Below are 27,756 nucleotides of genomic sequence, written 5' to 3'. Positions count from 1 at the left end.
ACAAGTTTGCCTCATGGATGCTACAGCTGCCCTGCGGGTAACCACATCAAGAAGAGAAAAATTGATAATCATGTCAGTCCAAAACCATCCTGAATGTTAAAAATAAAGCAAATTGAGAGAAATCTGGATTATTTATTCAATTAGGCGTGTTGCGTCATTTTTGTGCATGGGAAAAACATAGCATACATGAAATACATTTTTTGGAAAGCTTTAACACCAGAGTTGGGACTAGATTTTTATTTTAGCTTCACAAATCTTTCAAAAAACCCTGATTTAGTCAGGTTTTTCAATATTAGTTCTCAAATCTTGTTTTTTAATAAGGTACAAAAAATTTCCACCTGTGAAAAATGGCCCAGCAGACAGTTAACTTGACTGGGATTCTGCTCATATCAGAGGTATATTAAGTAAACGCTTGTTTTTTTCAATCCAGACATTTGGGGATCAAAAATACCAGCTAAGGTGAAGCAAAGACCAAAGTCGAGTACTTTTGATGGTTTTGTTACACGCGGCTGCAGTTCTTGTGCAAAACAATTCAGCAAAATTGGAACAGAGTCATGTTTGTTCAGAACTTGATGGATTTATATGGAATAACTTCCACAAAGATACAAAACATCAACCAAATGTTTGGCTTAAAAAAAAAGGAAAATAGAACAGTCTAAAAAACACAAAAGTGTCTATTGTGCTCATTTGCAAGTGATAAAAGTAGTGGTTTGTAAACAAATCCCAAATGTGCCTCTGCAGCAGCGGTCACATTAAGACTGTATATATATATTTTTTTCCTTTCCACATTAAGACTATATGAAACGTTGAGATAGTGCAAAACACTGAAGCAGCTCTGTGACAGATTGTTTTCAGCTGGATAAATGATTGTTTCTTTTAAGTGTTACCATGGCGACCCCTCCACTTGAGCATTACTGAAGGGGCTTCACAATCTTCATGGAGATGTAGTTCTATTAAAAAAAAACAAGGATTTAGTCAATGCTTATTACAGAAGATTCTGGAGTTTTTGTCCTGACTACTCACCGGTAGAGAGTACAACAGGATGGCGATGAAGAGGATAACTATAGTGAGGATGATAAGGGAGATGAAGAGGCATCTAAACCTTCTCCATACAATGAATTTCATGGTCTTGCAGGGGTTGGTGAACCAGAAGAAAGACGTTTCTGGGCGACTGGTGGAAAACGGAAGACATTTTTGTTAGAAGTCCACCTTTGAGCTTTCCTGAAACGCATCAGCTCACTTGTTTTTTTTGCTCTCTTACTTTGGAGGGTCCAGCCGCGGGTTCATGTTGGGTTCATCCCTTCCTTTTCCTGCAGGTCTCTCGTCTGCATCTGCTTCACTGATGATCTCCAGAGTCATCTCCACTTTGCCCTGCAAGACGGATGAGATGTTGCATTTTATTTTGAAATAAACCAACACGATACGTTAGTGAGCTCTGTTGGAGAGATCGGGAAGTTTCAGACGTATCAAATAAAAGGAACATTTGCAAGAAACCAACAAAAACCTTGGATTTGAGTAACCACAAAATACTTCAATATATAAATACATTTTCTTTGCATTTATTCATTTCTAACTTTAGTAAAATTTGAGCTGGTTACAGGGTTTTTTGTAGTAATGGGTAGACGAATCTATTGTTGTATCAAGAGGTATTGAGAATTTAAGTTCCAGACAAATAAATGATGTTCATAAAACCGAAACCTTTTTTTTGGGATTGCTAGGATGTGTAGGATTTGTTTTCTCAGTCTCACTATTCAAACCTTTGAATTGTCCAGCAGCTTCACCTAACCTTGCAAGAATAGCGGGTGCATTTTTCAGGTGTATACTTACTCCGAGAACCTTTTTCCCATCCTGCTCTATGGCACAAGGCCACCAGCCTCGGACAGCCTGCTGAGCAAAGAGAGATTTGACGTTGTCCAGTTTGTGTGGTCCTCCTGTTTCCTGCTTTTCCAACAGCTGCAGGGAACACTTCTCTGGAGACTTTGAAGGAGCAACCAACTTGTGCAAATCCAGCTCAACAGTACCTAGAACCACAATGAGTTGTTTTCATAAAATCCAAACATAGATTTTCCAGATTTTCAACAAAAAATATCAGCGTTTACCAAGGTAATCATCCAGGGAGAATTTGTCGTTATCCCATATCTGCACAGTTAGCTTGGGGGGAATCCTGAACTCCGTTTTGTCGAGACTCCAAAAGTGTTCCTGTTGGAAGAGAAGTATGGTTTTTACGTGAACCACACAAAAAAGAACTTTAATCGATCCCACAACAAGGGAACTGATTTGTTACCATAACTCCAAAAAAAGAGGATAATAAATAACAACAGATAATAAAAATATACAATAAATAACACGATGAAGTGCCCAGTGTCTTTGAGGAGTTGAATAACTGATTGGAGGAAAGATCTTTTTTATAAACCTTTTATTTATATAAATAAATAACCCATGGAATGAAGGGATTGTGTTTATAAAATGGTTTAGTTTTCCCATTTTTATGCAATCTTTTTGTTCAACCCATGGAATAAAAGATGAAAGTCTGCACTTCAATGGCATCTGAGTTGTTTTATTTAAAATTCACTGTGGTGATAATGTACAGAAACTGAATTAGAAAGAATTTCTATGTCCAAATATTTATGGTCCTGACTGTAGGTGACATCAGCGAAAATGCACCTTCATGCAGCAAAGGTGTTTCAGTCTCTGACTGAAGGAGCTGCTTAGTTACCGGTACTCAAAAAGCAGCTTTTTCTTACAAAATGCTGTAATGTGTACAAATGCTTTTTCTAAACTCTAACCCACTGGTGACAGTCTGAGGATAAAAGCTAATACTGCTCAATTTTGAAAGAGAATTACTCATATTTTAAGGTTAATTTTTTGTCTTTCTTTTATCGTCTGCTTACTATTTAAGATGACTATTTTTGGGCTGAAGGCCACCTTAAACCAGACATGGCAAAGTGCAATGTTTGGTGAAGTCAAATCTGGCCTAGAAGCTGTAAACTAGTTCATAGAGTTTAATGCAAACTAGTGGCATGACCACACAAATAGTCCAGCTCTATTTACAGTCAGTAGCCTCACCTTCCTGGAAACGAGGCAGAGTTGTTCAGCCGGCAGGTATTCAAAGCCAAAAATGAAGCGCCAGTTAAAGTTCCCATCTCCGTCCAGAGACCTGTAGTGGACATCGGTCTTCTGCTTGTCCTCCTCCATACCAGGCATCCAGCTAAATCACAGAACAACTCCAATCGGCAAACAGATAACTCCATTCGAACGCATTTTTGTTTCATAGCTTCAATTCAAAGCAGCAAAAAACGGATTTGAGAGATTTTAGTGGAGAAGAAACAAATTTATCTGTAAATATTTGGGGGGAAAAAATCAAATACCCTTTGACATATATGTCACTCATGCGTTCTCCAGTGATGCTAGTCTCATCCAGAGTCACATCTGTGGTGTTCCAGACGATAACACGCAGGAAAAACCTGAGCATTTAAAAGCAGTGGAGGTTAGTGTCTAACTGTAAGCGGACATGAACAGCGCAGGAGACGAAACTTACTTCTTTGGCTTGCGTGGTGTGATGTCAAAGGGAGGTCCGGGAAGTCCAATGTTTTTGGGGAAAACATCCACCCACATCTGAAGCTTCCCCTGAATTTAAGAGATTAAACTCATTTGAAAATACCTGCCAATATAAACGCAAATGACAAAAATGTGTGACATGTGGATCTTTATATGAACACAAAAATTAAGTTAAATTTCACTTTGGAGGTGGAAATAAGTGCTTATTTGCCAGTTTGGCAAGTAAAAGTACATTAATTTTCATAAACACTACTGCATAACAATGCATGCACATATTAGCTGCTTCTCTCCTGGCCTAAGCTTTTAGAAAAGTGGACTTAATAATAATTTTTTCGTAAATGTGATGTTAAAATCACTTTACTCTTTGTTAAAATGCCCACTGGAATCATCGTTTGAGCTATTTTTAAGGCGTTCTATGTGGTCTATTAATTATAATGATGATGCCGTTTTTAGCCCAAATAAAAAAACGTGTGTCGTTTACTAGGACATAGTTTCTGCAGAGCAGCAGGAATTCATTAGAAATTCAACCCCTCCTTTCCCTCCTCGTTGCTGAGAGCTGAAAGCAGGAAGTTTGTGGCCCGCCCAGGGTATTTTTTACATAGCAAACAAGCTCTTTTTGGAACTGAATTTTTTTTGTCTGCTCCTGAATCACGATTTGAATAAAGAAATGCTCAGAAATGCAAATTTGAGCTAATTTTTCTTATTATATTTCCTCCATCATGACAATACTACCAAAAGATCATATTAAAAGCACCAAAAAGAGAATTTACATCAGAGTGGGTATGAAAAAGAAAGAAAAATATATTCTTTATAGTCTGTTTCCTTCATTTCATCTTATATTTCTCTGGTTTAGCAGTTAACAGTGTTGTACACTATGGTAGAGTTTATTTGAAATATTATTTCAAATAGCTTCTACTGTTAAGTTTTATGAAACTGCTCAAGGTCTGCAAAATTTACAAAGACAGCTTTTAGCAGCAGAGGGAGGTAGTTATAACAGCCAATCAGATATTGGATTGGTAAACTAAGGCTGGAAGGCTGAGCCTTGTGATTGGATAAGAATTTGGGGGAAGCAGAGGAAAGTCACCAACTTATTTTCTTTTGTGCAAAAATGTTTGCAAAGATTTGTGCATTAGGCTGTTTGCCCAATCTCTGTATACTGAATGTTTCTGTTCATGGCTTTTTCTGAAATTAATGTGATAAAAAAAGCAAAAACAAATGGACGGTCTGAGTTAATGCCATTGGCATTCAATGTTAACAAAGAATAACTACCTCATGTAAATGAAACACATAGAGAAACTGTTCAGCAAAAATATTTACATGTTACTCAGGAAAAAAAGGAGGATGGATTTTATTTTCAAATGCGTGGGCAGTGAGCGAGAATGTTGGTCAGTGCGAACATTTGACTTTTATTTTTAACACTACAAGGCAGGCAGTGGGCATGGTGCATTGTGGGAATGTTGTTTTTTTTCTTCATTTTTGAGTGTGTCAAGATTTTAGTTACAGAAAAATGTGTTAGTTGTTAAGCTTTGTACAGTTTTTAGTGTTGTTTTGGGATCCGCAAGTCTATAAACTGAAGATTGTTTTAAGGTTTTTATTAAAATAAACTAGAAAACAGAATCACTGTACTGTTTTTGAATTTAAATTTTTTTTTTCCCTCCCAACTTCCCATGTTTACTTTCCATATTCCATAGTTTGGGAATCTATTGTCTATTTTGGGTAGTCATCATAAAGTTCATAAAGAGCGACATCTAACCTGGGAGAGGTTGGGTTGAAAGCTGCTGTAAAGAGTCCTGGTCTCCACATGTTCGGGGACAAGTGTCTGTGTTCTGAGCACGTGCAGACAGAGCCGTTCGTAGGCTGGACCCAAGTGCTGATGAATTTCTTTGTTGGTCTCTTTAAGGAAAAAGCAAAAAGTTGTTTCATGTATCTTTAAATAAAAAGAATTAGTAGATTTTTTTACATTTTTTTTCAGAAAAACTCACCAAACTGAGCCAAGGTGTAATCTTTTCCATTAAAAGTGAGCGACGTGCCGTTGTCTTCAGTTCTGGGTTTAGACAATCCCTTCAGTCGGGCCAAGTTCTCAAGGATCTGAGATGGTTTCAGTTGATCCCTCCACTGATTGACACCAGAACTTTGACATAAAAAGAAATAAAATGTCACAATTTAACTGAAACGTAACCTCCCTGAGTCCTGCAGCGTTACACTCAAGACTAACTCACATGCAGTAGGTTTGTGGAAGACCACAATAGGAGTTGTATCGGGACAGGAAGCGGTTCTCCAGGTCTATCACGGTGTCACCAACTTTCTCATCGCGAGTCAGCAGATCGTAGTCGTAGACTGAGATCTTCAGGTCCTTGTCTTGAGGCAGGAAACACGTCATCTCAAACATCCTAAATGGGATGGAGGAGAGTTGGAATGGATGCAATTGTTCACAAATCAATTAGTGTGAAGCTGTTACCTTCCAAACACAGGGTTTATTGTGTTGGGTAGGTAATTGTCTCTGTCTTCAATCGAATTCCTTCCCAAAGTGATCTTTATGTATGGATCACACTGAAAAGAGAGAAGATGTGAAATACTTGTTGTGAGAAAGATTTTTGTATTTGTTTTTTAGGCAATTGGATTCTCACTCGGCCGTTGTTGTCTTTGGGCTGCAGGTCTATTCCCCGAACAATGTATATCCTGACGAGACACTCCTGAGGTCCACTCTCAGGGAGCTCTCTGAACTGACGAGGTGGAGGTGCAATACCCGGATCATCTGGGAGGGGGTACACCTTGAAGGCACCCTAAAAATTCAAAAGCATGAGTTCAACTTTCATCATTTCAAAACTTTACTGCTTATTATTACACTACAAGCCAAATATTCTTTGTAGCTTCTTACCTTGAACTCTCCGACCACGGTGGGGTCCTCATCTCCATTGTCATTTTTGCCGCGTTGCAGTTTGAAAGTGTTGCAGAAGTCTGTCAACCCTTTGAATTCTGGGACATTCTCCAATTCATTGTCGTAAACCTGAAAATGTATACCTACATTTAAATAATCTGCAACTATAGAAGACAAACTTTTACCTTCCCGAGTAAAACCATCTGTGTTTACACAGACTCTGAGTGCACTGAGAAGAAGGCTTACTTTAAGGGTATCGTATCCTTTCTTGAGGTAAGGGCCGCATTTGTCCTGCTCGCCTGTTGAAGCGTAGAATTTACTCCACCAGTCAACTGTCTCTTTTTCCTAAAATCCAAGTACATTGAAATGTGATCCATAAAGGTTTAAGCACAAATATCTCTTGATGACATTGTGCCTTCAAAAAGACCCACTCTGATGAAAGTTACAGTATGTTTTAGGTGTTTTTATCATGTTCTCGTGGTCTTTTTCCTCTTTTTTTGATGATGGAGGACATATATTAAGAAAATTAAGCTCAAAATTGCATTTATTAGAAATTCTTTAATCAAATTATTATGAATCAGGTGTGGACGAATAAAATGCAGTTTGAAGTAGAGCGCAGGCAGGCCACAGGCTTCCTGCTCTGAGCTCTCACCAACGGGGAGAGGAAGGGGGGACGGGTTGCTCCAAGTTAACGATCCGGCCCAAAATTCAAATGTGTTTTTTTAATAAACTCCTGCCGCTCTGTGGAAACTGTGTCCTAAAAAACAATGTTTTTTTATTTTGGCTAAAGATGGTTAAATCATAACCAAAAGACCATTGGGAAAGCTTTTACAATAGATGATCAGAGTGGGTCTTTAGGTTTCTTGTTTTTCTTACCTTCTCTGCAAGCTTTGGAAAAAGAACAGAGAAGCAGTAAAAAAAAAAGTCAGAACCAAAGAAAAATATGACAAAAGGCATCAATGCAAAATGAGTGAATGCAAGTTGCTGCAAAGAAAAATGTTGATGAACTGATTTCAGCGTCATGATTGATGGTGATTCAGCAAAGGCGCAACAGGCAGCAAAGCAGACACACAAGCGCCCAAACGATGCTTCAAATAGGGACAAATATTTTATTTTGACCCTTCCAGTTAGCTGCATGACATTTAATTAGCAGAGGTACTGTGTCCAATTTCAGTTTTTTAATATAAAAAATGTTGAGTCGACAAGAAATTCCAAAGGATGTTATAGACACCACACAACAAAACCTATAGAGAATCTGTGTTTATCTGACTGATGCCAGTGTGTCCATAAACGTCTACCTGAACCACACAACAATAAAAAGATGTAGTTCTTAATATAATTAAAAACTGTCTCTATTTAAAGATTATTATTTAACCTCGTTTACACTGTGCGTTACGGTCCAGTCTAGTATGTTTCCATTATGAAATGGACCCATTCAACCAGACTGAACTGTACCATTTCAAAAAATGAAACAGACCGCTTGGGGCGAAGCTACTGTTAAACCCTTCGGATTGGCTGAAGGTCTATACGACAAAAGAAAGCTCCAAGAAAGCGTCTGTATTTCTCTTTGCCGCCTGCAATCTCCTTTGAGTGGAAGCACTCACCTGAATCGCTTGGACCATTCTAAACCGGACCGGACCGGACCGCTCAGTGGAAACAAGGTTTTTGTGATATAGATACTGCTTATGGAGAGAACTTTGGTGTCATTTAACGTTTGAATCTCGTTGCTTTTGTTACGCCCCTGCAGTGATCAAAATGATTGCACATGCTCATCTAAAACATTGAATTTGTTCATCAATCAAAGTGAAATTTCCAACATAGTCATGCGGACATAATGAAAGCTTTATGGATGATGCAGGAAGGACTGGGGATTCAGTGACGATAGTGCCAAGCCTTGTGAATTAGAAAGCAGTATTACAATTAATTATACATACAAAGTAAGAGGTAGGGGTAGCCATTTTGTTGACAGCAGTTGACATGCTGAACATAAGCTGTAAGCCAGAGAATTTGATCAAATTTGACAAGAATGTCAAATTTAAGAAGCAGGCTTTTTGACTAATTGTTAGAAGGAATCTGCAGTTACCTGAGCTTCCAGGAGGGGGCTCGACTCTTCCATGGTGATGGCAACGTCTTTGTGAGGAGAGGCCATCATAAGAGCCACTAGAAAAACAGAAAAACATTACTACATTACATTATGGCCTGCAGCAGCGCTGGACTACAAGAACTAAAACGTTTTTGCAATTGACTGCACCTACACATGCTGCCAAGTTACGTCTACAACCAAGGTTTCCTTGACCTTTGGCCTTGGGAAGATGAGCCATCTTGAACTCCCCCAAAAAAATTACCTTTACTAGCAGCTACATGTTTTAACTCCTCCCATAGCTTTCAATCTTTTGTCTGAAAGCTCCTTGAGCATTTCTGGAAACTTCTTGGGGGAAAAACAAAGTTTCATATAACGTTTGTATATTTTGAACGTCGAGCTCGCAAAAGTGGCCTTTCCCTGTTTCTTGCACGTTTAACGAGAATATTGTTAAATGTATGAAACCTTGACTCAAGGGAACTGAAATTATATGACAAATCATGTGACCATATTAAGAATGTGGGCATAAAAACCTCAGTTGCCAAGAAAATTCAAAGGGTTACTTTTGCCAATTGTTCAAAAATTGTTGCTTTCTTTTACTACAGTTTTTTTCCAATCAGCTCTTACTTTTGGAAGACCTGGCTCCCTCTGAAACGATGACATACGGGTCACATCTGAAGTCCTCCAGAGATGCAATCGTACACTGGCCAACCACAGGCTTCCTGCCAAACGGACGGTGGTCAATCACCTTCAGCACGATGGGAGGAGTGTACATCTCATCCTTCGGGAGGAGCTGTGCAAAAGCAAAGGATTGAGAAGAACTGTAAATATTTAACTAAAAAGATAAAACGGTTTTATGAAAAAGGACAGTGGCACATTGAAAGCAGTTAAGCCTTCATCAATCATTTTTGATCTCTTAATCCCACATTAGTGTTACTTTGTCTTTACCACTTTGATGAAGAGGATGTTGCCAGGAAAGTTGGGGCTCTTCTTCATGTTTTTGATGATTGCTGTCTCTACTCTTTGCCCTCCACACTCCACCACAAGACTGGGTGAGGACACAGATGCCAGCTGATAAGGTTTCATGTTCCTAAGGCCCCAAGCAAGAATCTAAAAAAACAAAAACACAATTTAGATGGCATTGCGAGAATAAAGTTGACAGGAAGTGTCCATGCTTGTACTTTACCTCCACTGCCGTGAGCTGCACCACAGGCCGAATGCCCTGTGGAACCATGTAGAGGTTCTCGGCTCTCATAGGAGGAAGCAAGGGAAGATCTGAGTCACCTGACTGGAGATAAAGAGTCGCAGTTTCCTCTCTTTTATTCTCATGGGATATTTTCAGTTTTACTACCATAATTTAATTATGTGTGGGTAAAGATTATATTAATTCTCACTTGTAAGTCCAAATATATTTTCATTATTTCCTATCATGCATGAAAATCATAATATAAACCTTTTTAATGGACTTAAAGTGTATTTTTACTACCTGCATTAGATTTCTTCAAGCTAGATTTAAGTTGTAAACTGTAAACTTTCTTTTTAGAGGATTGACTCTGCTTTATTTATAGCTGGACAAAGATTATTTCATCATTTTCAAAGCAAACCTTGTCTTTCAGGATGAGTTCAGCAGCCACAAGCACCTCCCCAGCCCTCTGTCCCTTCTGGATGATGGGATGCCAGAACAACCGGGGAGACTGGTCCATTTCTGGACTTAGCTTCACCAGTGGGGTGCAGATGCTACGGCCGAGCATCTCATCTTTCCCCTGCAGGGAATCACATACCATCAAGCTCACAAAGTATAACCAATGAGACAGATTTTTTAGTTTTATGCATTTTTTCAATGCAAAAAGGTAGAGACGGGGAATAAAAGCATGTTTTTTCTACTTGTAAAACACACCATGCAGATTCGAACTGGGTCAAGACACATGATTTAAGAGTATAAATGTTGAGCTATGACTTCATTTTACCACTTGATCTTCGTCATAGAACTCCAACACCACGTCAGGAGGACGGTGGGCGATCTTTTGAGGATCGCCGTAAATCTCCACGCTGTTGAAAATCAGAGTCTGGTCCCAGGTTGGGTTCAGTGTTGCTTTGAGCTTCTCTGTTGTCTTACTGACGTGCAGGAAAGACACGTGTGCGTACGGATCTGTAGTGGGGAGAAAATGCGATCTATAGTTACCTTTTCATGTACTTCCCTTCTATGAAGTGTCATCTCTGTTCAGCGTACGTCAAATCTTACCTGAAAAACTGTCTTTGTCCATAGACATCAGATTTCTTGCCTGGTAGACGTAGACACGGAGATGGTACATATATGACCCTAAAGAAAAGTGTGAAATGTTCTATTTTCCAATGTTTGTTGTCATGTGGTTATCTGTGTTTAATCTTCAGGCTTACTGTCAAATGTGCATGACACAGTGGGGGTGTTGGCGCCAAACATCTTGGTGGCGTTAGCTTTGGAGGTTTTCTCTTTCTCCTCTGTGTCAACGCCCTGCCAGGAAAACAAGCAAAGGTCTAATGTTCAACACATACAGGACTGTAGTGATGTTGAAAAAGAAAGTAAATATTTAAACATTTTTGTGTTTAACTAGTTGGGAGTTAGTTCCTGCTTTTATCATCTCATTTCCTCTGGTTAAACAAGACTACTTGTCCAACTGGATTCGGGTTTTCTATAAACCAAAGGATTCCTTTTCTATCTGTGGAACCAAACACCAGAATAATGCAGCGGTCTTTTTGCTCACCAGCGCTCCCTCCAGCTGAAAGATGGCACTGGCCCCAAGTCGATCTTCTGGTGCCATTTTTCGCCTCCACCGCCTTCGGCGAAACGTATCCGACGAACGCTCTTTTCTGTGAAATTTCCATCCAATCAGAGAAGAGAACTCCCAGCCCTCAGGGTCACCTTTATTTCTCCTCTGTCATAAAAAAAAGAACCATTTAACACTGTGGAATGTGACAACATGTTCAAGAAGAACATATGGTTTGCTTGATAGGATGATGTTTCTTTTTCTGAGCTGACCTCCATAGCTGATACTGAGGAAGATGCATCTCTTTTGCGAGGTCGAACCAGCCTCCTCCTGCGGTGGACATGGTATACCTTCTCTGCCGGGACCCAGGACAGGGGCTTGTCACCTGGAGGGATGGTCACTCCATATTCCCAGCCTTTAAAACATTCAATAATTATGTCATTTCAAAGCATTCTGGACACAGAAACTATTTACACATGTGCAAATAGGACAATTTTATGATGCAATTTCCCAATTTTCCTTTCAGTTTGAATAAAAAGTTCTTTAAAAGTAATGCTACAGGGGGAATATATGCACCTTGGTCATCCACTGCTCTGTTGATATCTACAGTCCAACTGTCCTCCCAAATCCAACCTGGAGGACAATCAAACTCTGATGGGTTGCGGCTCTTCTCCCCATTCTGAACAACACAAAATCCCAATTAGCTGTGAACGTTTGGTCAGTTTTATCAGATAGATGGGGTGAGGGAATGACATGGAACATGTTTACACACAGTTTCAGCCGTTGTACATCAATACTGATGAGCGTCTGTCAAACAAATATGAAGACAAAGACTATATCTGTTCTTAACCAGTCTGCCGTGGTGCATTTGCATGTTGATTTGCTGATCTCACCACATCAGTATATTGTTCAGATGCAGCTTTCCACTCTCCACCTGGGAAGCGGGTCTCATTTTGGAAAACCTCATCCATGAACTCAGTGTGTCCTGCGTCTGCCTCTGTGAGAAGGCTGCATCAAAGACATGAGCAAAACATTAAGATGGATCAGACTTTGGTGTTCTAGCGCACACTCTGGCCACATAAACCGCACACTATGGTGTCGAAAGATGATAGTAGGCTTTTTTGCATTACTGTAGTTTTATGATGACAGTAACAATTGACTGGATACGTGAACTGTACTGAGTGACTCCTCCCCCTGCCACAACCCCATAGACTTCTATAGAGAAATAAACGGCTGTTACTCAAGTCTTTCTATTTGTCTAAATAACCAATTTTGTGGCATCCCTGTCTTTTTTAACATGTTTCTGATAATCCTAATTTTTTTCATGATCATTTTTCTGCAGCACAAATAATAAACTGGCCAGCTAGATGCCTTAATAAAAGTATGTGGTCTCATGTCAAATGTTCGAATCGTTTGATTGATGTATTCACCCTCGCCCACTTTTATATTGTGTAAAAATGGTGACTGAATTTACTTAATTTTGTTGGTCACCCATTTTCTAACCTACCCTATAGCTTACATTAACAGTACATATGCTTGAGTTCAGTTGAAGTCTGTTGTGTTTAGATTTTTTCAATTTACAAGTACTTAAAGAAGAAAAAAGTACACTACTTTTGTACTAAAAACCCAATAACGGATTGCAATAGCATCAAAGCCAAGCAAGGATGTGAGTTAGTGTGGAGCCCAAAGAGTGATTGTTCTTGAGTTTACAGAGGGATATTAAAAAAAAGGAGCTGTAAATTTGTTGGGCACCGTCTGGCCTTTAATCACAGCCCACATCACAAGGAATGTAAACAAGACAAAAATAGACCACTTCCTTTCTAAGCACAACAGCATGCTTAGAAGAAAAGCACAGTAACAAACAGTAATGTTGAAGTTCCTCAAATGACCACTTGTGGCTGGTGTCAGACAGGAGTTTTGTATTGAATTCCATGTTAAAAAGCCGGAATTTATACCAAAAGACATAATCTATATATCCTGGTGTAAATAAGTTATCCAGAAAAATGGGGGGAGAGGAATATATATATTTTGAATTAGCTATCTTATTTTTAGTAGTGCTAAAATTTGGGACATATGAATGTGTCTTTTTTTGGGACATTTCAGCTTTACTTTGTTCCAACCAACTGAAGTTTTTAGAAAATTAATGAGGTGGGTGGAGCAAACTAAAGGCAATGCAGCCGTCCCAATCCAGTTTTGCCATTCAAATCCAGTGTGTGACGTCAGACACAATCCATCGAGTAAATACTTTTCTATTACCCTTTTTTTTTATTATGTGTTCGATTTTAGAAAAGAAGAGTTGTTAAATGGTCATCTCAAGCCAAACTCACGCTTTTTCTGGATCAATGAACCAGTCAGATTCCCACTCCCATCCTCTGGGTGGAATGAAGTACTCTTGTTTCAGCTTCAGTTTGCCTGTAACATCAGAAAATTTGTGGCGCCCCACGAGTCCTGTGGTTCCCCAGTTCCCGAAGACTTTGGCCTGGTTTTCATACTAGAATCCGAGAAGAAGAAAACTATTATTTCCAGAGAAACTTTGTGAGTGGAGACACGGTTGATCATAGTTTGCTTTGTGGGAAAGGTTGATAAAAGAAGGTTAAGTTTCAGATTAACATACCAGCTCGGCAAACACGCTGAATGTTCCCTCTGAGTATGAGTTGAACTTTTTCTCATCTGCAGAGAGGCCCAGCCACATGCTGACTCTAATCTGAACAGGCACCTTCAACCCTTTGGCCTTGTCCATGGGATACTGCAGGGATCACAACCAAAATCCAGCAACTGAGATGAAATCCAAAGAATGTGATTCATAATTTACAGTTTTATACGCTGTTGTGGCTAATATGTACCTTTAAAAAGACAGTCTGTGTTTTTCCGCAGTTTTTTCCGCAGGCCTGCTCACTGTATGTCGAAAACAAGATTTCGTGGGCTGGAATACGACTGTACGCCACCCTCTTCTCACCTCGCAGCATCCAGATGACCACGTCGGGCATGCTGTTTTGTGGCTGAAAGAAGTAAAAAAAACACATGAAGCCGTGCTGGACGGAAGATCCACAGAAGATCACAAAAAACTAAATTAGTGCATAAAAATAAAATATATTAGGTTTGTTTAATGTGCGTGTACCTCCTCAGCAAGCTGTTTGAGTTTGTCAACCCAGGTTTCTATGTCGGACAGGGTGTCACGGATCTCAGAGGCCTCTTGTCTCATACGCAAGACTGCTTCTTTTATGCTGTTTAAGGTGATGTCTCTCCGTTTTTTCAGTTGGATGTCCAAGGATGTCAGATTGGAGCAGCCCTCCAACTCAGGTGTTGGAAATCTTTCAGAGAAAATTGGATTTTCAGTTTTGTCAAAACAAAAACACACATTTTTATAAAATCCCTTTTGCCCGGGAGATATCGTTTGTGCTGGCAATACGAGAATGTTTTAAGTCCACAATTGGATCAAACCAAACACTAATTAAATCTCTGACACGTTTGTCTGTCATTTAGTTTAGGTAGTTGCAGTTCATAAAAAATCAGAACAAAGAGGAGCAACAGAGATGAATTGCTTGAAGTGTGCTGTGATGCCCGCTCCATTTACCGTTCTAGGTCTTCGATCAGCTGGTCAAGAAGCTGCAGCCACACTTCTGCAAGTTTGTTGTCCGGGACTTTAGCCAAAATGGCAACTTTAAATGCCTCCAGGTTGGATTGCTGCAGCAACAAAATAGATGAGCATTTTCTTCTTCCATGGGTATTCATACACACATTTCAGGCTTTAGGTTAAACCCAAATATCGGCAGGTTTTTTAGGATTTCAGAAAATAAATGTGCAACAATACCAGACGGTGAGTTATGCAGAGGATGATGTTGACAGCATTCAGGCGGTGACTGATGTCTTCCCAGAAGGACGTGAGCACGACCACTGGTTTAGTGTTTGCCCACGGTAGGTAGTAGTACTGGTTGCCTAGGTGATGAGTATCAGATACGGCCATTTCACTGCGTGACCACTCACTAAATGATAGTAATTATCCAAAGGAGATTCCGTCACTGACCATCGAACACAGCACAGCTGTACTGGGTGGTGGAGGCCAGAGGTTTGCAGGTGGTGTCCAATTTGTTTCCATAATTACCGATGCTGACTTCAAACTGGATTGGTTCTCCAGGTTCTTGGATCATGGAGGCGCTGTGGAAGACTGCGCAGAGACAGTATTTTCTCCTCCTCTGGTACTTCTGATCAAGGAAAGGATGCACACAAGAAAAGTCGGTTAAAAACATCTGACTTGAGGGGATAAATGGACACAAAATTGAGATGATACTTGTTCTCTTGACTACCAAAAAACCCTTTAAAAAAGAGAAGCACTGATGTATTTTGTATGTGATAAACATTCCATGTACCTGTACAACCAGGATGTCGTCACTGTGGATGTTGTCTATTGTTTTTTCTGCTTTCTCATCCAGTTTTGTGGACAGCTCTACCAAAATCCTGCCTCTGTAGGCAACTCCTTCTCCCTGTACCCAAAAAAAACATTTGCAGGATTCCTCAGAAATCCACAGCATTAAGGAAAGTCACAATTTGTTGATTAATACCTTGCCAAAGTTGAGGTCATCATAAGGATCTGGCAGGCCTGTGAACTCTCTGGGGCTGCCGTACAGATTGATGTAACAGGGTCCAAACACAGGCAGGAATCCCACCTCAGATTCTACTGGGTTCCCTGGGAAGATGTTTACCACGTTAAGTATTATTCCTTACACATTATGCTCAACAAAAGCCACACAAAGCTGTAATGTTGTAAGTACAGGTTAGCATTTCGTGATGCTGGTGAAGCAGGAGGCAGTGACACTGACGGGACATGGGTTTGCTGGACATTAAAAAGGAAAATCTGAAAAAAATCATTAGCTTGTAAAGACATAAATGAGTTTGTGAAGCAGCTTGATCATGCAATATCATTGACTGTTTATGAGATCTGGACATACAGTAGTGCCTCTTCTCCACTGGTGTTCCCAAACAGGAAGTACCTGCTGGTTCCAAAAAATCTCCTCCCCAAAACAAGTTAAAACAAAAAGAATACATGATATTTTCCTTTGTTGTAAGTGAATAAATCTGACAATGGAACTGGAAGAATTTGCCTTAGTAAGATTTTTTTTAAACCCATTTGTGATGTCCTGCCTTTTTAAGTAGTAATAAAATATTTTATTTAGCTATAATTACTCCTATTTTGGTCAATTACTCTGGTAATTGGTCTTAAAATCACAAGGTTTTGCTAAAAAATAATTTTATATCTTTAAAATAGGTATATTAAACACTTTCCCCCCAAATAGGTCTTATTCTTATTAAGTGCTACAACTGTCCAAATATTTAGATTATATTCCTCCTTAGAAAAGAGTAGAATTACTCATTTAAATTTTCATTTTTCTTAAAAAAAATAACATTTACTTTAAACGTTTGTTCTGTTGTTGTTAAATGCTTTTGTACTTGTTGATCATTGCTAAAAACAGTATGATTTCCACTTAAATGCCTACAAGATTTATTGTCTTCAAACAAATCTTTCCATCTTAATGAGAAGTAACTAGTTTAGTCTTTTATCAGGTCTTTTAAGATAATTAAATTAGAAACCAGACACAAATATTTGGTTACATTTTATGTTTTTGAGGAGTAAGCCATTTTGATGATGTCACACTTTGTCAAGTTCCCATACACAGTCAATTTGCACACAAAAAGTTAGAAATTGAGCATGCACAACACACTTGTCAGTTGCATTGCAAGCAACACGTAAAAAAAATGTTAAAAAAAGTGCACGGATAAACCTTCATAGGATGGTCTTTCAGCATTTCCAGCATGTTCTTCTAATCCAGAAAAAAAGGGACATTTCAATATAATAATCAAAATAAATAAATAAAACCAAAAGCAAATGTCTGCTCATCTGTATCCACAAAAAAAGCAAAAAAAAGGGAAATAAATAATACCTTCTATCTCTCCACCAGATGAAGCAATCTTTGCCAGGTCCAGGTATGTGGTGCCCACAGCATCATTTCCTGTCAGGCGATCCCTAAGATGAAGTGTTACACAACTCATTTCATAAAATGCTACAATGTGCAATCATAAAAATCTAAAATGCTTCTCTTTTTCTCATTCTTTCCTATAATCAACGAACTTGTAGTCTGAAAATGAAAAATCCCCTGACACAAAATCAGAATGTTTAATCAGCACCTTTTTAGGGCCCACTTTTCTGACCTTTTTTCCTTATTTCCCTCCAGCCTTCCTGAGTTAACTCACCGCCCAAAAAAAACACAACTTATTAAAGGAAAGGGAGGGGACGCTACCGTCACCGTGCTCCATTAGTGGCCAGTGTCAGGAGATGGAACTGACAAATGGAATGCAGCTAACCAGTGTGCTACACTTTGTTGGGCACGAAGAGCAGAAGAAACAACAATGTAGCTTATTTCCGATCAACTTACCAATCAAAGACGGTCAGCTTGACGCGCTCACACATGGATGGGAACTGAAAAAGACAAAAATGAGCGGAAATAAAAAAAACAGAGCTTTAAGAGTCTGCCTGTGTGTTTTTCTTGCTTTAGATCGTCATGACTTGTTACCTTGACTTGAAGGTGCAGCACTTGGTTCCACTCTGGGTTTGCATTCTTCTCAATGATCTGAGTGCACAACTGGAGAGACAAAAATCCCTCACGCTTGTTTTCCCTTCAAACAGAAACAGTATCACATGTATTTTTTCATTAGATCTGTCATGAACCTTCTTGCCAGCGAAGCGAGCCTCGAGGAAGGGATCTACTAGATTCTTCTTGTTTTCTTCTGCTCCAAAAATCTCTTTTATGCTCTGGACAAACGCATCATCCACTGAAAATTAAAAAAGGGGATAAATATGTATTTTTTATTATTTATAATGTAACATTTTTGAAAAAATTACTTTTTCATTACAGAAAAAGTCAAATTTTACACAATCAAAGGTTAGTTCACAAAAGACTCAACTGAAATCAAGTTAAACCTTGAATAGGGAACTAAACTGATTCAAGATCCACTCCGATCATCTTTTGAGCTACTTTAAAGAATTCTCACCGGCCTTTCCTATTATGATTATGCCGTTTTTAGCCAAAATCCCAAAAATCTTACCGCCCTTGGAAACATGCATTCAAGCAAGCACTTACAATAACATGTACAGTAAACATACATTTCAGGCTCCTGCATTAAAAACTCTTGCGCCGCAAGCAACCCCTTTTTTTGGCTTTACGTACAAAACGCATGGCCATTGAACACGCAGTGCAAGTAAAACCAATAAACTTTGACCAATAAGGAACTCAAATTTGATATTGAATCATGGATGGTGTCCCTTATATTTCACGGAAATGCCAACTGTTAGAAGAGTGTGGTTTGTGTTCGGCTGGAATTGTACGACACCAAGTCTTTCATATGTCACAGTAGAGCTGTAAAAAGAAAAAGCCTGGAGGGAGATTTGCAAAACCTGCCCCACTTCAACATTTCACACCAAGCCCTTTTTCAACTGAAGGTGGCAGACATGCTCTAGTAAACATTGGAAAAAGAAGAAGAAGTCCCTTCCTGCTTGTCCAACGTTAACACCACGGGTTTAACTCACATTCTTGTGTTAGTAGCTTAAGAACTCATACTCTGAGTTACCCTGCACTGACGTCCCATCATCCATCTGTTCACACGCTCTCCCGCTAGGTTATAACCCTTCAAACACGCAACCTAACAATACCGGCGCAACAAACATGGTGAGAAATATCCGAGCTATACAGCCGTAAGCACTATCAAGCCGTACACAGTCAAATGGACGAAAAAAATGAAGACATCCATGGATCTAGTCGTCCATAAGTGTATTTTCTACGTCACAAAGACGCTCCTCTTCAAACTGCATGTTTCATCTGCCGATGATTCACAATGATTTGAATAAAGAATCACTCAAAAATGTAATTGTGAGCTTCATTTTCATAATATATCTCCTCCATCATCGGAAAAATGCTACCAGAACACATTAAAAGCAGAATTATCATCAGAAGGGGTCTTTATTAACATGTGGACCTCATCTTACTTTGGGGAATGTCCTCTGCCCTGAAGACCTTCAATGACAAGGTTGCCCATCGCAGAGTCATACCCGCTGGCAGAAGCAGATTACTCTCTATGTCATCCTGGTCATCATCACAATCCCTCTTCTCAACCTACGCATAAAAAAAACAGGCAAAATGTCAGATTACACAAAGACTGAGGAACTTGGCATCACTAAATGCTGTGAGTTGAGGTGAGTCAACTTTACCAAAGGCTCATCGCCGGTTCCGATGACAAAGAGGCTGACTTTGAGGTAGCCTTTAGCGCCGGAGCTGCTGTCGTCTGGGTCATTCAGAAGGAGCCATTTCCTCATAACACAATGGGCTACACCATGGGACAAAAGAGTCATAACTCTCCCCATTCAATACAGTAGAACCCAGGATTTGACTAATAGTACAAACCAACTTTTCAAGCATTTCAAGGATTAGATTCATGAATTAATATGATTTCTATTTAGTTTTTCTTATACTTGGAATTAGTAGAACATGAAACAAGTTTTATTTTTTAAATATATTTTTTTATTTTGTTTTCTTTTCACAATTCATCCCAGCTAATCTGTCTTTACTTCCCCTTTTTGTGACAATGAACTTGATTCATTCTGGAGCCTAAATCACAACTTAAAGCCAAAATAGTCCGGCTTGAGCATATTTTTAGATAGTTTTAGGAAATTCAAACGAGTCATGAACAAATCATTGACTTATCACCATTTGAGCTGAAAATATTGCTAAATATTAGCCAAAATATGTGTTTTTCAGTTACACATTTACACGGGAATCATACAGGAACCATGCTCCTCTGTGCATTCAGTCAAATTTTGTTAACTTATTTTAGTTTTGTTATTTTATTTCTGGCAAATGTCTAAAGATGCTACAACTACAAATATTTTAAAATTAAATACCAATGAGGGACATTGTGCGCTTCACAAAGCAAAAATAATAATTAACTGAATAAAAAAGGTGCTGTTTAGATTTGGCTCACCTGGTTCATCATAAACATATCCAACATCCAACTGTGTAAAAGAAGGAGAGACCAATCAAACATCACTTTTTCTTTCACCCTTTGTCATTTTCTGGTGGGATTTCGTGACGCTACTGACCTTGAATTCTCCCATAAGGCTGTCGGCCCTCAGCGAGTAGGAGTTATACACCTGAATAGGAGGAAAACCACAAACTAACAACATGCTCACACTTTCAAAGGTCTAAAACATTGACATTTATTTTACTTACCCTGAAGCTGATGCTCTGCTCAAAGAGGTCTGATGGTAGCATGTGAACATTGTAGAAGAACATCTACAAAGAAGACAAAGTTAGTAAAAGACACCCCTGATCTTGGTTAAAATATGTTTCTAGATGTTATTTGTGTTTTCTATTATAATACATAAATTGTAATGTAGCTGTGGTGGGGCCGTATACCTCATCAAAGAAAGGATTGTTTCCACTCTTGATCCTTGTTCTGTGTGTTTGGCCACACACGTGCACCTTTACCACCGGTTTGATGTTGTTGCCAGGCAACTGACGGGCTTCAACGACACGAACACGGATCTAGATGACAGTCCAAAGAAGTGTCAAATTATTCTATTCTGACTCATTTAAGCAAATAAATTAAAAAAAAACAACCACTTTATTTTACTTAAATTCATGTGAAAAAGATGTCAAATTAATAAGTTTTGTTTTACAAAACTTGAAAGGGGTTAAAAAAAACTTCCATGGCATGCTGTCAAGTCATGTGAAAACATTAAGGCATAACACAGAAAGTATTTTTTAATTGTTTTTCTATCATATTTTGACCAATTCAAAGAATGAAATCAATCAACAATAGTTAATTTCTACACAAAAAAAGGACAATTTTATTTTGAAAATCTAACGTTAAAATGTCATAACCTATTATCTACAGCTTAAATACAGTTATTTTTGCACCAATTCACAGCAAATGTCTCAGAGGAAAGAAATTAAATGAGTCTAATTCAAATAAAATCCTATTTTATCTGATTTAGATTATTATTATCAACTCATACTAGACAATTTTAAATATTTAAATCTATTTACACTTTTAGTTGGAACCACGCTATAGTTTACCAAACTGTATTTTAAAAAAGCCCAGGTAAACAACAAGACATTTTATAAAATTCCAATTTCATGAAAATTTGTCTCAACATGTAATCTGTAGATTTAATCACATTTTTTCTTCTCAATCTTAAAATCAGTGATAAAACAAACAAAAGTAAACAACTGTGATCTACCAACTCTTTCTTGCTACCAAGGTCATCTGCAGGTGAATACAAACATTCAACAGCAGCTAAAGGAGCTAAATTGTCAACCTAAAAGACTCCGACTCACCTGGAAGTCCTGAGGCTTAGTCGCGAGTCGATGGCGACTCTGTCCTCTTGTCAGCCGTTGGCGAACATTGGCAGACTGTTTTATGGAAGAGGGGACTCCAGCGGAGCCGCTTTGGCCTAAATCTGTGGCAGTCTCACCGTCATTCTCATCACCTCCAGCCTCACCTGGTATCACAAGGTCAAAACAAACCAGAGATCAAACACATGTCGATTTAAAGGTGGAACCAGTGTGAGAAATAGGCGACCTCCATCAGCTGCAGTTTCCCCAGCCGGAGGATTATTGGGGTTTGGTGCAGCATTCGCTGGAGGGTCGTAGGCAACCACGAGGTTGATTGTAGCCTTGAAAGAAGTGAAAAAGCGTATTTTTTCTGTAAAAACATCTTTATTCAAAAAATAAAAAACATGCTGAAAAGATGAAACCTACCCCAATGTTCTGCCCATTTTCCCCGAGCAAAGGAACATTTTTAGACGGCAGGGATCTCACTTGACCAGCGGCCAGATCTCTCAAAGGGATTTTGGCTGACCCAATATGTCTAAAAAAGCACAGAGGGACATCCTTAAGCACAAATTAGATTAAAAACCATCAATATATGTTAATAACATTGAATGAAAAATGTTTTTTATGCACAGTTCGTCCAAAAGCCCTGCTCAGGCAACACGCAGTAGCTAGATAAAAGAAATGCTTTGTACAATAATGGAGTCACATTCACAAAAGGGCCACCACCAAGAGCTAACATGCCCTGGTGTTCAAACAAATCCACCTCCTGAGTCAAAACACACACTCTTTAAGGTGATGCTTTGATAACCAGGGGCTACCTGCAAACACTTATACTTCTCTTTCCATTTTTATTTTCCATTCCAAAAACCTTTAAACACGAAGAACTCGGGCGCTATTTCATTGTAAACTGGACGCTCATAATGCAGTGATTTTGTAACTGCATATGTTCAACTTCTATCTATAGAAATCTATTTCCTTTCTGTACATGAGGTGGACTTTTGAAGGGGTGGATGTACCATAAATATGTGCCACAGGGAAAAGATTTAAAAGTGTTTTTATATAAATCATTTCAAGACAGTTATTTCATTCTGGAAATACCCCTACGTTTTGAATTTTCCTAAATTAAGAAATTTCCCAATACAGAACATTACAAAATAAAAGTTGTTTCCAGTATTTTTTTTAAAAAAAAGCTATAAAGCACTCAAACAAATTAGTTTTTGGTTTGGCAGAATTCCTCAATAATGATAACCTTTGCTTTCCTGCACTTTTAGGCTTGACCATGTACTCTCTCTGCTCATTTTAAATTGCAAACGGAGAAAAACCACAAGCAAATTTCTGCCATCTCTCCTTCACTCTGCTCTTGCCTCTGTTTGTAGAAGTCATGACTAATTTCTTTCTTAAAGTCCCACTCTGATGATAACGATGTTTTGGTGTTTTTTTTTTTTAAGTGGCATTTTTCTAATAAAGAAAATTTTGCTTAAAATGGTCTTTTATAAGTCTGTCTTTATTCCAAGATTTAGGAAATTTTTGAAATTATGATTATTATTTTAGCCAAAGCAATACATATTTTCTGCAGTTTTATTGGCTTAGGTTATTAGAGATTCACCACTGAGTTGTGGGCGGGACTGTTGGCAGGGAGCAACCCCGCCCCCCTTCCTATTGCTGAGAGCGTGGAGCAGTGACATAGTGGCATATTTTATACGTCACAGATACGATCTTTTTCAATCAGCATTTCTTCGTCTGCACCCGTTTCATAACGTTGTGAATAGAGAAATACTCAGAAATGCAATTTCAAGCTTAATTTTCCTTACATGCTGTATTTCCTTCATTATCAGAATAATGTCACAAGAACCTGTTAAAAAACCCAAAATGTCAAGAAATTTAGCAACTAAGCATATATATTTGACCAAAACACACTAAATGATCACAAAATAGAAATGTCAGTTTAAATACAGAGTGGTTAATGACTACTCCTTCTAATTAAATGTTAAATATCATCCAAACTGGTGAAAAAATGTTTTTTTCTAGCTTCTGTCTTTAAATTCTGGCTGTTCCTTTGCTGTGTTTCATGCCGTCAAATGATTTCCTCTTTATGTCTATAGAAATGAATCACATTCTGTGACTACAGAACTGCAGTTTTTAATAGGCTTGAACTAAGAATACAACAGAAAACCTTATTTGTCAGTTAAAGTCACACGACTGTTTAAGATGCTGTGATTAACTCTATGCTGGATGGAGATGCCTCATTTTATTGTCAATGACAAATATGACTCAGTTCATGGGGAAAAAAACAAACTTCCCTAGTTACATTTTAAGGAACTTATACCCAAACATAATATTTAAAGATATTCTGTGAACTTAATTGTTAATTCTAAGCTGCAGGCTATTTTAAAAAGAATACTAAAGCAGCTCCTTTTCTGGTCATGTTACTTTTCACTGAGGCATGTTAACTTTCAGCCTCAGCCTCAGCCGAGGGGGAGTTCTCCATTACTTTCTGCTGAAATATTTTAGGATTGCTAAAGCACAACTCCAGCCAACTTTAATAATCTTGATTCTCATCTACACACTGATGATGCAGACCGGAACTGGACCGAGCTGGGACAGTGCAGATCTGTTCATTCTGGGTTGAACAGTGGGTAAAAATCTCTGAACATGTATGAAATCAAATGACCCAACATTTTTGCCTCAGAGATTACATCTAAAGTGGAAGCAAGAACATGTTTTGGCATCGAAGCGCCAAGGGCAGAAAACCTCAGATTTTCCTGAACTTTAGTTTTTTTTTTTTTCATTAAATTGTTAGAAGGTTAGCTTGTTTTACTCCCTCGTGCTGCCTGGCAACAGGAAATTACCCAGTGCAGCAGCTGGAAAACTATTTATGAGTTAGAAGTCCTACTTGGCCTCCACTCTGTGGGTCTTTAGGGAATGTGTCAGCCAGCCCGGTGGAAAACGTGACTCACTTTTTCATGGCTGCAAGACACTTAAAGACCTACACCCTAAGGATGACTGTCCCATGCACAAAGTAACTCTCCAAATCTGTGCATGCCCAGTGGTATTTTCATCTTCTTTTTGTTGTTCTTACAGACAAAACTTTGATCTTGATAATAAGTGAGATGGAGGAAACCCTCTTTGTAGTCCGTCCTGATCGTTGACACATGTGTTTGTGCTTAGAGGATATTTATGGGGTTGTCAAGCAGCCTTTAACATTACAGCATGTCTGCTTACAGCAGTTTTTCTTACAGTTTCTCTGCTGGACAAACAGTGGGGCAGAAATCCCAGAGAGCCAGAATACAAACACTGATTCAACCATCCATTGTTGCCCAATAAGGATAAATCATCCCACACAGGCCAGCAAGTCTGAGCTTGGTAGGCTGGGCGTGAGAGGGGGAAAAATCTCTGCACAGCTCACCATGATAGCTCTCATTGTGCAAACATCTATCAGTGATGATGATGACATTGAGTTTTAGCACTAGGCATGTTCTGACAAAGGGATTAGCGATGTGCTCGAAAAGGTTTTTAGACTTTAACTGGCTTATGTGATTCCTTTAGCAATGACCTTGCCCTGAAAAAACGTGTATTCGTGCAGCTAAACCATCAGTTAACCTGTTAAATGGGACCTACTTGCACAGATAAACTAAATAAATGAAAGACAAAGCTATAATACTGTGTTAAAGAACCACTCCGATGGAAAACTGTGTTTTTCCAACCTGTTATTGTGGCAAATTTCTAATGATATAGAAAGAAAATTAAGCTAAGAATTGCATTTTTTACGTAGAAAAAATACATTGGGCGGGCCCAAGCTTCTTGCTCCGCCCCATTCTGATGCCTCCACTTGTTGACACATAGATTCATGATCGTCTTTGTCTTCCTCGTCTGCGCTGGAATCTGGATTTAAATTGTACGGCTGGACAGCTATAATGTTGTTTGCCATTTTGGTTGCACTGGTAATGTTGGGTAGGGGGTGTGAGGGGCTGTAAGCTAGCGGGAGAGCACATAAAGAGAGAGTTCAGCTATAGATGATGGGATGTAGTGCTGCGCCAACAGTCCTACCTACAACTCAGAGGCTCATTTCTTACATGACCATTGCTGCCACTTAAAATCTTTCAATTTGTTCAAAAATCCACCTTATAATCCGGTGTACCTTTGGTATGAGTTCTGGTTGTGCTTCAGGACTTTAAAGTAACTTGTTGTGGTACACGGATCTCAAAAAATCTTTTAAAATGTTTTAAATAGACTTTGTTAAACTGTGAAACTGAGCCGCTTGATGGATTGTTGGAGCATTATGGGTGCTGTAGTCTTGTGGACTGAAACAACCGTTTGTTTATGAGTAGAATAAAGTTTAAGTTACTTCTTTTACATTATTACTTTTCTTTAACCACAGAGCAATGAAGGGATAAAAAAGCCACATGTGGCTCTGGAGCCTCAAGTTGAAGACCCTTGTTCTAGATTTTGCCATTAATCAGGTTTTATATGATTTTCTGTTGATTGTTTTTGTATTTTTTGTCAATTTAAAGCTCAGTCTGTGACATTGTGCATTTTTCTTTCATCAGCCGAGTGATCTTTTTTGTCCATGTGAGCATTTCCTAGAAACTCTTAACTCAAACAAGTCAAGTTTGCTTTGAGATCCAGTAAGAAGTGACTCTCTCATCGCTGTAATCAGCCTGTTACTCAAACAAAAGTGTGGGATTAGTGTCTGTGCCAGAATTGCACTTACATGTTTCTTCCAATGGTTTCATAGTCTTTCACAACCACTTCGAGGAAGGAGCTGGAGTCCAGCGGAGAGCCTTTTAAGTCAAACTCTAGCACCTACAACAGAAGATGTCGTGTTCAGTCGCGGCTCTAAAGGCCGGGACGAATCGATGTTGGGAATTTATCAGTCAGTTGGTGCAAACGAGGGTTTGTGACGCTCATTTTTGCATCCATGCTGTGACAGTCATGTGATGTTTACACTGTGCTGCAGTGACAGTGGGAATAACCCAATCAGGGAACTCATGTGATGCATTCAATTGATAATGTGCAGAAAAGGAACTGATCAAAATTGATTAAAAACCAATGCAAAAAGGGTGCATTTGTCATAGTTAATTACCTCATTCCATACAGGATTCAGCTCATTGTCAATCCGTTTGGTTTTCTTCTTGTCATCTGAAAGTCAAATCATTTATTTGAAAACTGTCACTTTGTCCAAAGTGATAAGAGTTTAAAATCATACTATCTAATTAAAAATAACAAAGCATTTTGTTTGCATGGACAGCCACTGATATCTGCAGTTGAAGATGCTGTCTAATAAAAATGAAAGGAATAAAAAAAAAACCTATATGATGAAATTGGATAATTGGCCCATGGAAAAGTACTCCATTCAATACTAGGCTGTGTTTTGCAATACACTTAAACAGCTGAAGGCTGCCATAGTTTCAAACTTGCTCTTCTCTATCACTGCCATCTTTTTTCATAAACTGTTTGTGCTCCAGCTGACACTCCCCAAATCCCATCCACTGCATTATAGTGAGAAATGATTTAGAATCCAATTTAACTTCAGAAATACAATAATCCACTGGTTATTTTTTTCACGATTTAAATGTACATGATGGAAACCCTTAGCAAAATGTAGTACACTTGACATTTACTTTAATTATTATACTTGAGTATACAAGTGTGGAAAATAAACTATACACCATGATAATAGTGCATGAAGTATCCTAATGTAATGTAGACTACTTTTACAGCACAGTTAACAAATATCTGGAGGAGTTTTTATTTCTAAATAATGCATTCATCAACCAGAAGTATACAAATACATTTAATAAATTAAATGGATGACTTTTGGAACTTACCTTTATATATCACGGTGGCAATCGGGTCAGGACTCCCAAGTTTCTTTTTGGGGAGTCCTTTGGCTGACTCCACCACCACCCGCAGCATTTTAGAAAAAACGTATTCAAAAACAACTCCCGCAACTTTAAGTTAAAAAAGAATATTAAGAATAATAATAAAACATGCGAGGTCTAGACCAGACAGCCGAGCTTCTGCTTCATCATTGGAGTAGAAGATAGAGGAGGACAGGGAGGGTGGGGGGACCGCTCACGGGGATATGATTAAGTATGAGCTTCAACTAAACAT

At 38.7% G+C, this 27,756-nt stretch overlaps 1 protein-coding gene across 6 annotated transcripts; it reads right to left on the bottom strand.

Annotated features, from left to right (window-relative positions):
- Positions 1-112: 112 nt before the first annotated feature.
- Positions 113-27,683, bottom strand: myof (myoferlin). 6 transcript variants are annotated; one of them, XM_011487912.2, is made up of 55 exons: positions 27,471-27,683; positions 26,726-26,781; positions 26,354-26,445; positions 22,069-22,177; positions 21,890-21,983; positions 21,646-21,809; positions 20,722-20,850; positions 20,536-20,598; positions 20,406-20,456; positions 20,288-20,318; positions 19,518-19,633; positions 19,296-19,422; positions 17,982-18,085; positions 17,827-17,895; positions 17,689-17,732; positions 17,197-17,279; positions 17,038-17,076; positions 15,820-15,944; positions 15,628-15,741; positions 15,285-15,462; positions 15,072-15,196; positions 14,835-14,944; positions 14,379-14,571; positions 14,104-14,259; positions 13,875-14,006; positions 13,588-13,751; positions 12,154-12,268; positions 11,837-11,939; positions 11,533-11,675; positions 11,258-11,428; positions 10,914-11,007; positions 10,759-10,836; positions 10,484-10,665; positions 10,121-10,279; positions 9,703-9,804; positions 9,465-9,626; positions 9,144-9,309; positions 8,520-8,596; positions 8,371-8,427; positions 7,313-7,324; positions 6,683-6,781; positions 6,437-6,565; positions 6,186-6,341; positions 6,017-6,108; positions 5,778-5,948; positions 5,541-5,689; positions 5,312-5,451; positions 3,539-3,627; positions 3,369-3,464; positions 3,067-3,208; positions 2,100-2,199; positions 1,828-2,021; positions 1,262-1,371; positions 1,024-1,171; positions 113-950 (listed from the first exon to the last, which is right to left on the bottom strand). In XM_011487912.2, the coding sequence occupies exons 1-55, from the start codon at positions 27,556-27,558 to the stop codon at positions 912-914; spliced, it is 6,231 nt and encodes a 2,076-aa protein (XP_011486214.1). In that variant the 5' UTR covers positions 27,559-27,683; the 3' UTR covers positions 113-911. The 6 variants fall into 6 exon arrangements, with proteins under 6 accessions (XP_011486214.1, XP_011486215.1, XP_011486217.1 ...); XM_011487913.2 differs by having other exon boundaries at positions 17,038-17,073; XM_011487915.2 differs by lacking the exon at positions 8,371-8,427.
- Positions 27,684-27,756: the final 73 nt, after the last annotated feature.

This window comes from Oryzias latipes, chromosome 19 (genome assembly GCF_002234675.1).
Source record: "Oryzias latipes chromosome 19, ASM223467v1".
NCBI classification, from domain to species: Eukaryota; Metazoa; Chordata; class Actinopteri; order Beloniformes; family Adrianichthyidae; genus Oryzias; species Oryzias latipes.
This window is presented reverse-complemented; position numbering and strand designations above follow the sequence as displayed.